This window comes from Lipotes vexillifer, unplaced genomic scaffold (assembly GCF_000442215.2).
Source record: "Lipotes vexillifer unplaced genomic scaffold, Lipotes_vexillifer_v1.1 scaffold987, whole genome shotgun sequence".
Classification (NCBI taxonomy): Eukaryota; Metazoa; Chordata; class Mammalia; order Artiodactyla; family Lipotidae; genus Lipotes; species Lipotes vexillifer.
Window position 1 is genome coordinate 233421 of NW_006787426.1, and position 16514 is coordinate 249934.

At 47.6% G+C, this 16514-nt stretch overlaps 1 protein-coding gene across 4 annotated transcripts in view; it reads right to left on the reverse strand.

The window, feature by feature from the left end:
• Positions 1-16514, reverse strand: part of DGCR2 (DiGeorge syndrome critical region gene 2) — a 70072-nt gene that overhangs the window by 5033 nt on the left and 48525 nt on the right. For 2 of the 4 annotated variants that reach the window (XM_007460010.1, XM_007460008.1), the window contains 5 exons: positions 15530-15655; positions 14601-14811; positions 12769-12845; positions 11228-11404; positions 2962-3165 (listed from right to left, as the gene is read on the reverse strand). In XM_007460010.1, coding sequence (XP_007460072.1) covers positions 2962-3165; positions 11228-11404; positions 12769-12845; positions 14601-14811; positions 15530-15655 — 795 coding nt within the window. Of the gene's footprint in view, positions 1-2961; positions 3166-11227; positions 11405-12768; positions 12846-14600; positions 14821-15529; positions 15656-16514 lie in introns of all 4 variants that reach the window. The other 2 variants (XM_007460011.1, XM_007460009.1) reach the window with 1 other exon arrangement.

Genomic DNA, 16514 nt, shown 5'->3' on the forward strand with positions numbered 1-16514 from the left:
CAGCAGGAGTCGGAGGCGGGTGCCTGGTCCCTGATGCAGGCTGGTGCACGGCCAGCACCTCACACCTCTTGGCCCCAAGCCCGGGCACCAGCGCAGGACGAAGGAGAGGCCGTTGCTCAGCGTCGATTTGTTTCCTGAATGAGCCGAATGACCGCTGAACATCTTTTCAGGTGCTTGGCTGACTTCGTGCATCTGCTCTGGTCAAGTGTCATTTTAGAGCCCCTGCCCATTTTTTAACAGGGTGGTTTGTTCTCTTATTATTGAGTTTTGAGAGTTCTTTATATACTCTGAATACAACATCTTTGTCCGATCTGTGTTTCTCTGTTGGTGGTTTATCTTTTCATTTCTTTAAGCGTCTTTCAACGAGCAGAAGTTTTTTCAATTTTGATGAAGTCTAATTTATCAATGTTTCTTTTGTGGACCATGCTTTTGATCTAAAAATGTTGCGTATCCCAAGGTTACAAAGATTTTTCTCCTGTTTTCTTTTAAAAGACTTAATTTTAAAAGAACATATGTTGTGGGGGAGGGATAAATTGGGAGATTGGGATTGACATACACACACTACTCTATATATAAAATAGATAACTAATAAGACGCTACTGTGTAGCACAGGGAACTCTACTCAATACTCTGTAATGGCCTATATGGGAAAAGAATCTAAAAAAAGAGTGCATATATGTCTAACTGATTCACTTCGCTGTACACCTGAAACTAAAACATTGTAAATCAACTATACCCCAAAATTAAAAATAAAATAAAAGAACATATGTTTTCTTCTAGAAATTTTATAATTTAAAGTTTTACATAGGTGTATGACCATTGTGCAAGAAGTGCAGTGTAAGGTTAATTTTTTTGTTTTGCTTATGGATGTCCAATTGTTCCAGCTCCATTTGTTGAAAGACTATCCTTTCTTCACTGAATTGTCTTTGTACCTCTGTTAAACAGCAGTTGACCACATAAGTGTAGACTATTTCTAGACTCTCTATTCTGTTCCACTGATCTATGTGTCTATTCTTGTGCTAAAAAATCACACTGTTTTGATTACTATGACTATACAGTAAGTTTTATATCTGGTGCCATGAATCCTCCAACTTTGTTCTTTTTAAAAACTGGTTTGGCTATCCTAATTCCTTTGCCTTTCCACATAAATTTTAGAATCAACTTGTTAATGTCTATAAAAAAACTGCTGGAATTTTGGTTGGTACTGTATAGAATCTATAGATAATTTGGGGAGAATTAACCTCTTAGTGATATTGAGTCTTCTGATCCATGAACCTTTTATTTTATTTATGCCCTTGATTTCTTTCATCAGTGTCTTAACAATTTGTAGCATACAGACAGTGTGCATATTTTGTAAGATTTGTACCTAAGTATTTCATGGTTTTTGGTGCTACTATAAATGGTACTTTTCTTAAAAATTTCAATTTCCAACTTTTTACAGGTCGTATATATAAACATAATGGATTTTCGCATATTGACCTTGTATCTGGAGACCTTGCTAAACTAAACACATTTATTAATTCTAGCAACATTCTTGTAGATCCTCTAGGATTTTCTACGCAGACAATCACATCATCTACAACAAGAAATGGTTTCATTTCTTCCCTTCTGGTCTGGATGCCTTTTCTGACATTGCCCTTGACCTCCCATACAACCCTGAACATGGCGGTGAGAGCAGACGTCCTAGCCTTGTTGAAGGAGATATTTTCCTGGTGTCTCTTTCCTTGGTGCAGTGTGGGCAGTTCCCAGAAGAGGACGCTTCGCCTGGGAGGTGGTCAGAAGGCTGCAGAAGCAAGGCCACAGTGTGGGGCAGGGTGAGGCCCTGACTGGGCTGTTCTGGCTGCACTGGAGAGAGGCCTGTGGCAGCTCTGATCCTGCCCAGATGCCCTGAAGGCCGTGGTCTGCTGAGAAGTCCTCAGAGCTGGGTGGGCTCCATGGGCCATGCATGACCACAGATGAATCACCCTTGTATATGTTTGGTCATTCTTACAGAGCCTAGACAGAGAGTCAAGGCAGCAGAAGTCAACTCCTGAGAAATGGAACCAGGAATCCAGGTGAAGAGACTTGTGAAAGCCAGCATTTGACTCCCGTGGAAGGTGAGTAAGCTGGAGTGATGTGGCTGGGGTGCAGGAGACCTGGCAGGCAGCCAACTGGCTTGTCAGACATCTGCAGGCACATGCCCTTCATTAGCGGGTACCATCTACCCTGTGGGATGGGGAGGCCTGAGCGCATCCCAGTTCCATGTCCCCTGCTGGCTCCTCGCAAACATGGCCTCTGCATGCACCACAGCCAGCCACACGGGTTTGGGATACACGCCAGAGCACCCGGCTCGCCGAGCCTCAGCCAGCCTGACGCTGTCTGGCTTCCCTGATGGCCCTGGGGAGCAGGACGGCTCTCGGTGTGTGGCCCTAACATGTGGCTCCAGCTTCCCTCCATAGGTCCTGCCCAAGCCGTCCACTGTGGGGCCCACAAGCCCATGTCGCTCACATTGAAATTCATGCTTCTGATTTACGTTTCTCTTGAGGTTGTGAATTCACAAGGAGATGCCAGCTGCTCTGGCGTGGAGAACAATCAGGTGCGTGAGTTGCTGTGCTAAGGGCTGAAAGGACAGTCCCACCCGCTGCTCTTTTATCAGAAGTGGAAGGAGGAGGGTCACCCAGAGACCACATGGCCCCTGGCGTCCACCGTGAGTCACCGGGTGGGGAGGAGTTTTATGTCAAAACTGTGGGTAATATTTAATCTTTTTCTTAAAGATTCTAACAGTAAAGACTGATAATGGCAAGCAACAGAAACTCTCATCACCTTCCACGTCACCACACTCAGAAACAGGAAGAGCTCCAATGGGGACCACGACGGAAGCCAGTTCTGAGTGTAACCAGGAGAAGAGACAGGCCTACAGCCCTTGGTCACAGCTGCCATGTGAACACGCAGCCCCACGCAAGGCCGAGCTCGCCATCTCACCTGGGTCTAGGCACATGAACTTGCAGCACTCCTTAGGGTCCTTGCGGTACTGCTGGCAGCCCTGAGGCCGCTCGCACAGGGCAGCTACGCACATCTCAGGCTCCCCTCTGTGACAGGTGCAGCTCAGGCACGGGTCGTCCCCTTTGGGGGTGAAGTAGAACCCTTCATCCACAACGTTGTCCTTGATGTCGACACATGTCTGACCTGCAATAGGAAGAGATATGTGGGTCACCAGCCAGAGGAGCCCTGACTCCCGACCTGGGCCTGGGCCAACATGACAGCAGAGGAGTTGGCAAGATGGACCTGAAGCACCCCCTTCCAGGGTGGCGGGTCTGCCCGTGGTCACAAGGAGGGGCTGAGAGACCGCCTGGCACACTGTCAGGACAACACGTTGCTCAGCATACCTGGCCACGAGCAGACAGCAGGGACAGAGAGCCCAGGGAGAAGTGCTTGCTTTCAAGTGCCTAAGCACATTACATGTGAGATTCCCTCCATTATAAAATGCAGGTGTCATGAGTATCAGCCCTTTTAGCATCAGAATGTATCTCAAATGAGCCTTGGTAGATGGTCCACTGGAACTGAGACACACAGTGAATTCGCGCAAAGCCGACTGGGACCAGAGGAGGAAGAACTGGTGTGAGACAAGACGGGGTGAAAGCGCAGGCCCTGAAGTGGGTAGGAGACACGCCCAATGCTGGGCATGAGGGCTGAGGCAGGGGCGTGGTTCTCCTCGGCGACATGAGGAGGAGATGTTCTAGTCTCTCAGTGGGGTAGGGACATCTAGGAAAACTCACAGAAGACGCCACACCTCGGGTCTGTGCCATACTTGACTGGAGTCAAATCTGTGTAACCCACATGATCAGGAGTGTGCAGGGCAAGAAACTTACATAAAACTGTTCCTGCTCGAACAGAGGGAGGAAGGATGAAGAAAATGAGCAGAGCCCTTGGAGATGCAGGAAAACCATCTGGAGACACAACGGACAAAAACGCCCACATTCACTGCAAAGCAAAATCCTGCACATCTAGGAAGCTCAACGGACTTCAAGTAGGATAAACACAAAGAACAGACATGGCACAGGGAGAAAGCGGGAAGTCAGAGAGGACGGAAACCTTAAAAAGAGCAAGAAAAAATGACACAATACTTATTGTGAACTCCAGTAAGATTTCCTGCCAAGAGGCCAGAAGGCGGTGGGATAATGAATTCTAAGTGCTCAAAGGAAAAGCTGTCAACCAAGAGCTCTCCATCCAGCAAAGCTGTCTTTCAAAAATGAAGACTTTCCCGGGTAAACAAAACCTGAGAGAACTTGTGCTTTCTGACTCCCAGGATAAGAAACACCAAAGGAAGCTCTGCAGCAAAAAGCAGGTGACCTTCAGAGAGTATTCTGAATCCATACAAAAAGCCAAAAAGCACTAGGAAAGGCAATTATGTAATTATAAGACAGTATAAATGTATTTTTCCTCCTTTATTCTCTCAACTTAATTAAAAGGCAGTTGTATAAAATAATATATCTATAGTGTAGTGCTGGACCCATAACATATGGAAAGGTAATATGCCTGGAATGTATGTGCCAGTGACAGTGAAAGAGGTGTGTGGAAGCAAAGCTGCACTGGGCAAAGGAAACGGCTGCAGATGGTAAAGCAATTACAACTGTGTAGTGTTGGGTTTTTAACACTAAGAGATCTAATGTATACAGTACTCATGCTGCAAAGAGAGGAAAAGAGAATGGAGTTTCACAGAAGTATGTGACAGTGTGATTTAGAAGAAACATATTTGGTCATTCAGATGACCAACATACACTTCTCATATACATTTGGTCTTCGCCCACAGTTCCTGGCTCACAAATGCTTGGAATTTCCTAAGTGCAGAGAGTGATACAGGAGTGTTTTGTTCTGTGATGAAGTGACTTTTGGAAGCTGGTTGCCAGGAGGACCAACCCTGTGATCAGAGGGTTGGAACTTTTGATTCCCATCCCTTGATTTCTGGGGAAGGGGTGGGTAGGGGTGGGTGGAGGTTGAATCAATCACCAACGGCCAACAATTTAATCAATCATGCCTATGTAATGAAGCCTCCATAAAAACCCAAAAGGACAGCTTTTTGGCCTTTTTGGAAAGCTTCCATGACACGGAACCAGACAATTCTGCAGGCCGCTGTGCTGGGCACCAAGCTCCCCAAGAACAGAGCTCCTTCATTGGGTACCTCACCTTATGTGTCTCCTCATCACAATAAATCAGTAATCTAGTGGGTAGACAGATTTCCTGAGTTCTGTGAGCTGTTATAGCAAATTAATCAAGCCTGAGGAGGGGTCAGGGGAACACCATTTTACAGCTACCACTGGAAAAGAAGGAGACTTTAAGTAAAACAAACAAAAACTACTATGGGTAAAAAAGGTTCGATTAATGATTGAAAGGTTCAACTCACCAGGAAGATATAATAATTATAATGGCTTATGTCCCTAACAACACGATCTCAAGAAAGATAAAGCTAAAATTAGAGAGTATCAAGGAAAAATGGATGAATCAACATCCATAGTGAGAGATTATAACATGTCTCTTTCAAAAACTGATGTATCATGCAGCCAAAAAAGATCTGAGCAAGAGCACCAACAAGCCTGAGCTACCAGATGTATAAAAACCCTGTGGCTGGGAGTTCATAAAGATGAATCAAAGAGGCAAACCTCCAGTGAGACTGATCAAGAAAAAAGGAAGAGTACGTAAATGGTATCAGGAAACAAAAGGAGAGCACAATGAAAGACATACAAATGCTTCAAAAAAATCACAAGCTATTATTTAGATTAGATTACATGGGCAATGCCCTAGATACACATGACTTACCGAAACTGACTCAAGAAAACTAGGAGATGTGAATATGCCTATAGCTATTAAAGGAACTAAATCAGTATTAAAAATCGCACATGTATACACACACACACTCACTCGCATGTGCACACACAGACACACACACATCTTAGCTCTGCCCATTGAAAGGGCATAAAAGCAATGAGCATTAACTAGTGCTCAGGTCCTCCAAGGATGATTCCAGAGAGCACAAGATGAACTTGGAAATGCTCAAAGAATGATGCAGACACGTCAAAAGGACAGCCTGTGTAACTGTTTTTATTTCACAATGCTCATGAATCCAAAAGCTTAGGGAAGAAATGGCTCAATTATTTGAAAACCACAAACTATCAAAAACTCACTGAAGAGGAAATAAGACAATCTTGATAGTCCTATAACCATTAAATAAATTGAATTCATAATTAAAAAGCTCTCCCCAGGGCTTCCCTGGTGGCGCAGTGGTTAAGAATCCATCAGCCTGCCAACGTAGGGGACACCGGGTTCGATCCCTGGTCTGGGAAGATCCCACATGCTGTGGAGCAACTAAGCCCGTGTGCCACAACTACTGAGCCTGTGCTCTACAATCCGCGAGCCACAACTACTGAAGTCCGCACACCTAGAGCCCATGCTCCACAACAAGAGAAGCCACTGCAAAGAAGAGCCACCGCAATGAGAAACCCGCACACCACAATGAAGAGTAGCCCCTGCTTGCTGCAACTAGAGAAAGCCCGCGCAAAGCAACAAAGACCCAACGCAGCCAAAAATAAATAAAATAAACTTATAAAAATTTAAAAATTAAAAAATCAATGTACTCCACCATCTCGATAAGCTAAGGACGAAATACCATATGTTCATAAAAAATGATGCAGGAAAAGCATTTGACAAAATCTAATATTTATAAAAACTCTTAGCAAGTTAGGAATAAAGGGAAACTTCAACTTGATAAAAAATACCTGCCCAAAATACCTATAGCTAATATGATACTCAATGGTAAAAGGAGTGAATACATAGCCCATAAGATCAGGATACCTGTTCTCATCATTCTTATTCAACACAGTGCTGGGAGTTTTAGGCATTGCAGTAAGGCAAGATAAACAAGTAAAAGACATAGAGATTTAGAAGGAAGAAATAAAACTATCTCTATTTGCAGATAACATGATTGTATATATAGAAACTCCCAAGCAATCTACCAAAAAACTTCCTAGAATAAGTGACTTCAGCAAAGTCACAGAATACAAGATCAAAATACAAAACCCAATTACATTTCTTTATACTAACAATAAACATATATAAGCCAAAATTTAAAACACATACATTTACAACTGCTCCAAAGAAAATGAATTACTTAGAATATATACTTACACATGAAGAGGATCTGTTTGCTGAAAAATACATAATGCTCATGAAAGAAATAAAAGAATATCTAAGTAAATGGAGAGACATACCATGTTTGTGCATTGGAAGATTCAACACTGTAAAGATGTACATCTCTCCAAATTGACCTATATAGGTTTAATGCACTTCTCATCTAAATCCCAGCAAGGGTATTATAGACAGATAAGCTTATTCTAAAATTTAGGTAGAAAAGACACAGGCTCTAGAACAGCTAAAACCATCCTGACCTAGAAGAATAAGGTAGGAGGAACCACTTCCTGATTTCAACACTGATTATACAGCTACAGTAATCAAGACAGTGTGGTAATGCAGAAGGTTCAATGGAACAGAATAGAGAACCCAGAAATATACCCACACAAACATGCTTGACTAAGTTTTGACAATGGCACAAAATGCAATGGAGGCAAGACAGCCTTTCAACAAACAGTACTGGAGCAACTGGACATCCACAGCAAAAAATGAAGCTTGACCTAATTCTCACACCTTATTAAAAAATTAACTCAAAATGGATCATAGACTCAAATGTAAAACACAAACTATAAAACTTTTAGAACACGACACAGGGTAAACTCTTCCGAATGTAAGGCTAGGCAAAGAGTTTTCAGACCTGACACCAAAAGAGTGACCCATAGAAGGAAGAATTGTTAAACTGGACTTCAGCAAAACTAAAAACCTTTGTTCTGTTAAAGCCCATGTGAAGAGGATGAAGACAAGCTACAGAATAGGAAAAAATACCTGTAACTCATCTGCCAAAAAAACTCATCTGCCAAAGAACTAGAACCTACAATACATAAAGAACTCTGAAAACTCAACAGTAGAAAACCCAAACAATCCAACTAGAAAATGGACAAATGACATGGACAGATATTTCACCAAAGAAAATATACAAATAAGCACACGGAAAGGTTTAACATCATTAGCCTCAGGGAAATGCAAATTAAAACCATGAGATAGTACTACATACCTATCAGAATGGCTAAAAATTAAAAATAGTGAAAATCACAAGTGCTGGCCAGGATGTGGAGAAAACTGGGTCACTCTTACATGGCTGGTGGGAATGTAAACACTCTGAAAAAGTTCGCTAGTTTCATAAACAATGAAACATGCAACTACCATACAACCCAGCAACTGCAATCCTGTGCATTTATCCCACAGAAGGGAAAACTTACATTCACAGAAAAACCTGTGTGCACATGTTTATGGCAGCTTTAACTGTAACAGTCAAAAACTGGAATCGGCTCAGTTGTCCTTCAACAGGTGAGTGACTGGTTAAATGCTACTCAGCAATAAAAAGGAACAAAGTACTGACAAGACACACGTGTAACAACTTGGAACTGTGCTGGGCAGAGAGCCAATCCCAAAAGGATGCATAGCAATATGGTTCAATTTATACAATACTATTGAAATGAAAAAACTTTAGAAGTGTTAGTGGTTGTAAGTGGTTAGGGATGGGCTGGCTTCTAGCCAGCCCACTCCAGCTTCCCACACCAACCACATCCAATCCGAGCACACCTGGAGCCATCAGGGCACCGCTGAAAAGCCCCTTGCTGGATCCACAACCCCAGCTGGAGGTGGGCAAGCACTTGAGGAGCCCACGCCTCTGGGAGGCCTTGAGGACAGATGCCCTGAAGAGGGGCCCAAAGGGAAAACCTAAAGCAGAGGCTGGAACAGACACTAAGAAGAGCCCTGTAGCAAACCAGATGCATAAAGGTAGCCACAGCCCAGCCCGACTCCTGCTGAGACAGACCCCTCCACCCACTATCCCCAAGGCACACAGAAGAAAGGCCAGCCTATTTCCAGGCACCAAAATGACTGGACTCCCCTCCACTGTCCTATACAAGGTGCTGACTTTCAACAAAATATGACAAGGCACACGACAAACCAGAAGGAAATACCAAACTCCAGAGACAACACGATCATCAAATCCAGACTCGGATATGACACAGAAGAAGGAACTAACACACAGAAAATTTAACACAAGTAGGACTAATATGCGAAAACCTCTAGTGGAAAAGTTGACAACAAAAAGATGGGAAATTCAGCAGACAGAGAGAAACCGTAAGAATCAAACAGAAATGCTAGAAATGAAATGTTTAAAAAAAAAGAGATGAAGAAAGCCATCAGTGGGTTCACAAGTAGACTCAACACAGCCAAGGAAAGAATCAGTAAACTTGAAGACAGGTCTATAGAAATTACTCAAACAGAAAGACCAAAAGGAAATTAAAGAGACACCACAACTAAGTACAATGCATGATTCTGAACTGGATCCTGGGCCAAGAAAAAGAAAACCCGTAAAGCACGTTATTGAAACAACTGAGAACACCAGAGTAATAAATTGCAGATTGTTGTGCGGTGTTTGTTGTGTAGTATTTATTGTGCAGTATTGCATCTATATCAAACGTCCTTGTTTGGATAATTGTGCTGTGGTTATATAAGAACATGCTGTTGTTCTTAGAAATACACACTGAGTATTTAGGCCTCAAGGGCACTGTATCTCTAATTTACTCTCAAAAGATTTAGGAAAAATAGTCAAAAAGAGAATGATAAAGCAAATGTGGCAAAATATAAATAACTGGTGATTCTGTGTAGAAGGCATATGACAGGAAGTTCCTTGTATCATTCTAGTAACTTTTCCCTAAGTGTGGAATGATATCAAAGTAACAAGTTAGAAAGTTCCCTAGCCCCTGGGCCCAGATGCTCCTATAAGGTTGGTCTATCAAACAAGGTCAAGATTATAACCAACTAGTACAAACTGACTTAGAGGCTGGTAAAAGAGAATGCTTCCCAGCTCATTTCATAAACCTAATATAAATGTGATACCAAAAACTATTCAAGGAGTACGTGGAAAAGGAATGACAGTAACAGGCTAAGCTCACTTCTTAAAGCAGTTTCAAAAATCCTAAATAAAATATCAGCAAACCAAAGCTGGCAATATACATACAAAAACCAGGAGGATGGTTTAAAATGAGAAAATCTATTAATGTGAAAGAGTAAATGTAAAGAGTAAAAGTAGTAATGTAAAACAGTAAAGAAGAAACACCACACACTCCCAATAAATTCAGAAAAAGCATTAATATAAAAATCAATACATTTTTGTAATGTAAAAATTCCCAGCAAACAAGGACTAGACGGGGACTTCCTTAGCCTCATAAAGGTATCTGGTTTTCTAAGTCCTAGAGAAAGTCTTACATTTAATGCTGAAACACTAAAAGCCATCCCTTTTGGGTTGGGAAGATAAGAATGCTCACTATTACCACTTCTAAGTGAAGCTGCAAGAAAAGAAACACCAGGAAAAAAAAGTAAAGAAGTTTTAAAAAGAGAAAAAAGATTTGAAAGAAAACACAAAAATGTCTAAACATAAAGTCTACTCTCTAATAGACAACTAATAAGGGAGTTCAGAAAACTGATCCCCAAATTCATACAGAAGAGGAAAAGGCCCAGAACAGGCAACACGATGGCTGAGGACAGGAGAGGAGCCCACCAACTGGGAGGACTTGTCACGAAGCTCCTATAAATGTGATGAGACGGTGCCCATGCAAGGACTGACCAACGGCCAAGTCCAAAACCAGGCTCTGGCCCCTGTGAAACCCCTGACCCATGACAAATCAGCAGCGAAGGCAGGGATGGTCCCCAGAGGGGACAGATGAGGGAGCCCTGCCCTCGGGCTGCACAATCACGGCATGGCCCTGAGGCTGGAAGAACCTCAATGTGGAATGTGGGTGAGTGAGCTGGCAGAGGGCCCAGAACAGACCTGACACCACAGGCTGGAGGGCAGCGGCCCAGACAGGGCTGACAGAGAAGCAGAGTGAGGGCCTCTGGAGGACCCGTGGAGAGCAGGGGGAAGTGACTAAGAGTCCGAGGCTCCAGGACACCACGAGATGTGGCAGGTCCTCTGGTCACCACCGTCATCCCGACTCCTAACGACACGGGGTGAGCAGGACCTCTGTCCTGGGGGGAGATGAGGGCTCAGGGATGACACTGGGGCTCAGCCTACAGGGCCAAACGGGACGCCCGCCTGCGTCAGATGTGTGCTTACTTCTTTTACACAGAAACGAGGACTTGTCGTGGCAGCTCTCGGCATGCCAGCTATGCAGGTCGTGGTGGCGGAGCGTGGGGAAGTGGAAGCACTGCAGCTGCGCGCAGAACACGCCGTCACCCTCTGACGTGGCCGCCGCGAAGATGGGGTCCGGGGGCAGAAGCACCTCTGAGGAGCCTGCGGGACAGACAGCGTCACAGCACGATGGCAGCAGGCCAGGGAGCAGGGAGGCAGGCACGCTTAGAAAATTTACTACAACGTCAGAGGCCCTGCAAGGATGGCAGTGCCCACAGGAAGGAGAAAGACGCCCCTTCCTCCCCAGAGGGACTCAGCCAGTGAGAAGCTGTGGACTCTCCTCGACCACAGTGTCAGGACCACAGGTGTGCCCAGGAGTTATCTGCACTGTCCTAAAGGCTGGCACCCTCTGCTGGGGTTAGGGATTCACCCCAAGAGCTGGGATTAGGGCAGGTGAGAACCTACTAGAATGATCCTCCACAGGCATGCTATGACTCTTGAGCCTGGAAACCTAATGGCCATTTCCGAGTCAACTATTCCACAGGGAAATAGGAACAGGCACTCACACTCCAGGAGTACAGGTCAGGGATGCTCCAGCAGGACCTTTGAGGACTGAGTGGGGGGCCGCTCGGGGGGAAGCCACTGCCTGGGGCCCTGACCGGTCTGTGTGGAGACACGGCCGCCCACCTGCCACAAGGTCCCCCAGGCTGGGAGACAGGTGAGCTCTGCCCGAGCGCGACGTCCCTTCACTTTCCACAGGGAGGTGACAGAGCAAGCAGCCCGGGATCCCCGGGCTCACCAGCCCTCACTTGTCCTCACAGACACATCAACAGCAGGACTGGGATGTGTTTGGGAAAAGGAACTGGCCCCAGGCTCAAGCCAGAGGCCCAAGGAGCAGCCTAACAGGAGAGGCCCAAGGAGGGACAGGGCAAGGCATGTGGCTCGGGTGGCAGGTGGAGGAACCTGCCAGCACCCGGGCAATGGGACAGGAGAGGTGACCACGGGCGGGTGGGAACGAAGTTGCTCACACGGCTCCTGACGTCACCTCAGTAGTTAAAGCAACACACACGTATGCTCACACATGCACGCTCACACTCACATAATCTATTTTAATTCCACCTGCCTGATGGTTCCAGGATGTTTTGGACCCTAACTCTGACCTTCCCTGTCCTAGGAAGCCTGTCCCTCCCTCTCTGGCCTGAGTTCATGTCCGCTGCACACTGCTCATTTTTATGCTCCAATTAAAGTTGTTGAAACGAGGGTGGACAGTCTAGAAATGGCCAAGGCAGAAGCCACCACAGGTTCCGGAGGAGGCCAAGCCCCACCTGGGCCTGGCGGAAGGGCCTGACCGGGACTGGGCCATCACAGCCTCCCCGGGTCTGGGGCCCAATCCTCCACACAGCCCCGTACCAGGCACCCGGGTGGGAGAAGGTTGGAATGGAGATCCTGGCAATAGTCGCCCTTGTCAGGATGACGCCCCCCAGGTTCAAGCCCAGTAACTCTTCTGAAGGACCAGGAAGCCTTACCTTTGAATGCCACCTCCCAGTGACCTTCTAAGGAGCGGTTCCGGCCAGTGATGACGTACTGGTAGCCGACCCACAACCTGCAGGAAGACAGATCGCAGGAGACCTCAGTGGGGCAGGGGGAAGCAGGCACCACTGTGTGAGTGTGTGCATGTTTTTTTTAAAAAAATAAACATTTATTTATTTATTTTTGGCTGCATTGGGTCTTCGTTGCTGTGTGCAGGCTTTCTGTAGTTGCAGAGAGTGAGGGCTACTCTTCATTCCAGTGCGCAGGCTTCTCGTTGTGGTGGCTTCTCTTGTTGCAAAGCATGGGCTCTAGGTGCAAGGGCTTCAGAAGTTGTGGCACGGGGGCTCAGTAGTTCTGGCTCACAGACTCTAGAGCACAGGCTCAGTAGTTGTGGCACATGGGCTTAGCTGCTTCACGGCATGTGGGATCTTCCCGGACCAGGGCTTGAACCTGTGTCCCCTGCATTGGCAGGTGGCTTCTTAACCACTGTGCCACCAGGGAAGTCCCTGAATGTGTGCATTTTTAATAGTTACATTGACCTTTAAAATATTGAGCTTCAAAGGCATTAAAGATTTTTGAAAGTTTTGATACTTAGTTTTAATAAAATGCATTAAAATTCTAAATAATAAACTCACTAGTCAGAAAAAGTTTTTATCTCGGGTGACTCCTGCCAAGACTCTTCTTATTAGCTGAACCAGTAAAGCTTTTACATTCTAAGTAAAATCAACCTAGTTCTTAATGGACACAAACCTGTGAATACACTAAAACTAAAGAGTAGTATGCTCTGAGGGGTGAGTTTTATGGCATGTGAATTACACCTCAATAAAAGACAACCCCTATGAGCACACACTGCCTCCCTTGGAGCCTCCCACCCAGCAGGTGCTCCCAACCCCAGCCTCCCAGCTCTGGAGATGTCCATCAGTGGGTCCCCAGCTGCCGTGAGTGCCACTCTGCCCCTCCAGCCCCCACCATGCATGTGCCCATCCTGAGGGCACATTCCCACCCCTCCCTTTTCCAAGGACTCAACCACCCAGCAAGCTGGGAGTTATCTTTCTCACTTTGGTGATTTGCCAAGCTCACAGGGCATAACAGTGGAGCCTCCACCTGCCACGGTCACTGCGTTCCTATGGCAGTGTGGCAGCCTTTGCCATCGTGCGGAGGGAGCACTGGCAGTATGGTGACCCTGTGATCCACTGCTGGCCCCAGCAGTGTGGAAGGGGTCCTCAGCACACATCTGACCCCAGAACAAAGCCCCCTGAATGCTGGGTCTGGGAGAGGCCGGCAGTTGGCCAGTTTCCACACTTGCTCTCTGATGCTGCGGAGCCTGGGGGTCTAAGGCCAGGTCCGGAGCCAGACTGCCTGGGTTGGAACCTGGCACGCCCCAGTTAATACGTGCCCTGGTTACCACCCTGGGCCCTGCGGTGTCTGGGGGACTGAACGAGTGGGCCCATGGAAGGCACTGAGCATGGGCCTGGCAGAGCCCACTTTCTCAGAAGGATCGTCCCACCTACCTGCATGGCCTGCGAGCCAAGCCTACGAAGCCCCACGTGGAGCAGTCCCTCCTGACACAGGCCCAGACCCCCTGCAGTTGCAGCAGAACCCACACAGGGGGACCAACGAAAAGGACTGGCCCAAGGTGACACAAGGTGGCAGCCCATCCCTGCCCCTCTGAGAGACCCTGCCCCATCGCAACACCTACCCTAAACCCCCATCTCCATTTGCTTCCAGGGGGCGGGGCTGCTGCGGGCTGCCAGAGGCCACGTCCTGGAGGCCATCATGCTAGGCAGGCCTTGGCACCCCACAGGCCCTGGACCCAACCCGGACTCACTTGTGCTGGTCCTGCCACGTGAAGCTCCGCTCGGGCTGGTCCCATTCCTGGGTCAGGACGAAGCGCAGCTCCTGGTCAGTGGAGAAGGTAGCGAGGGACCCGTTCACGCGCTGGCAGGTCTGCGCGGCATCCCAGTAGTTTTCCCCGCTCAGGTAGACTCGGTAGCAGCTGGCCGTGCCCTCGTAGTGGTGCCACCCTGTCGGGCACTTCCCTAGGAAACATGAAGGACGGCGGGGAGTTGTCCCCCAAGTTAGCATCCTCACTCCAAAATGCAATTGTACATGCTGCATCTAAGCAGCTCAGAAACCACCCAAGAAGGGGGAAACTGAGGCTCAACAGGGGACCTCTGCCTCCAAGACCATGAGACTCCCAGTTGTATGAGGCTGTAGCCGCTGGGCACTCAAGACCAGCCGCTGAGTTCACTGAGTAAAGTGGCTGATGAGCCGGTAGAACTCCTCAGGCTGGCAGTGTGAGCATTCCCACTACATCACCGCACCTAAGCATGTCTACTCAGAAGGGGGTTTCAGCTGTGGTTTTTCTGCCTTTCAATTTTCCTTAAATTTATTCTGCTCTTTTAAAATTCTAATATTGTAGAGAGTTCATTAAATAACTAGTAATTTTAAAAAAATTTTAAATGGAGGGAGAGCCTGCTTCTCCACCTACAAAAGGGTGGGTACAGTTCAGCCCCAAAAGGTAATAACCATCTCTTAAAAAAAAAGCAGCCTGGTTCCAGAGCCTGGGTTCAGGTCATGGCTTCCTCACTTGGGCTGGGTGGCTTTGGGCAGGTCATTGTGCAGCTTCATCCATCAAAGGAGGTCCTGAAGGGCTATTTTAGGCGGACACCCCGGCACAGCCAAGTGGCATGGGAGAGCCAGGGACCACGTGGGGGGTGAGCCTTTGTTCATGAACAGGGCAGGTCTGCAACTTACTGCTGAAGCGGACGGGCTGCGCCACATTCATGGCATGGAAGTGCGTGGGGTCGCCGCCTCGAGCCCGCCCCGGCCTCGGATCCACAGCCTCCTTCCCATGGTAAGGACGTGCCTCCCCGATCACTTCTGAAAGCAGAAAGAGAGTGGCTGTCAACACTGCTCATGGGGGCCGGACGCCAAAGTGAACCCCGGTACAGTCAGGTGGTGGGGGGGTTGGGAGGGCAGGGAGGAGGCAGCACAGATTCCATCTATTCAGGTTTTCTTTAGAACTCTAAAACGTGCCGTCCATGCCAAATGGGTTACATAAGCTTATTGCTGAAATTACGCCTGGGCAGTCTTCATTTTTCATTATGACTACGAAATGGGGACTCTCAGTTGCATTTTCTAATAGGCTACTGCGGGCACATCACAGGGTCAGCCACTACTGCTTAACACCCTCCGGCATCCCCGGCCCCAGGGGGTTATCTGCAGAGCCCAGGCTGCTCCCCCACTGACCTGGAGCCTCCCCTCTTAGCTGTGTGTGGCCCTCTCTGCCTGCTGGACCCTCTGCCTGTGTGTGGCCCTCTCAAGGCCAGGGTCAGGGCACCTGGCACAGGCCCTCGTGCGCAGCAGGCCTGGAGCATGGTTAAAGTGTGACCAGAAAGCTCAGGGTGAGGAAGAATGCTAGCTTTATGTGTGGTGGTCCAAGAGTAATTCGCAGGTCTGAGAGAGGAGACCCAGAGAAGTGAGGAGATTTACCCAAGGCAGGAGAGAGCCAGGGGCTATGTTTCCGAGGGGCCTCTGTGCTCTGCCTGCTGGAGGATACCGGTACAGGGTCAGCACCGGCGAAGAACTTGGTCTGCACGACTTCGCAGACACCACAGACACCTTCCTGCAGCTGGCTCAACAACCTCGGGGGGGGGGGGGGGGGGGGCCCCCCCCCCTGCCGATGCCGGGGACGCGGGTTCGTGCCCCGGTCCGGGAGGATCCCACATGCCGCGGAGCG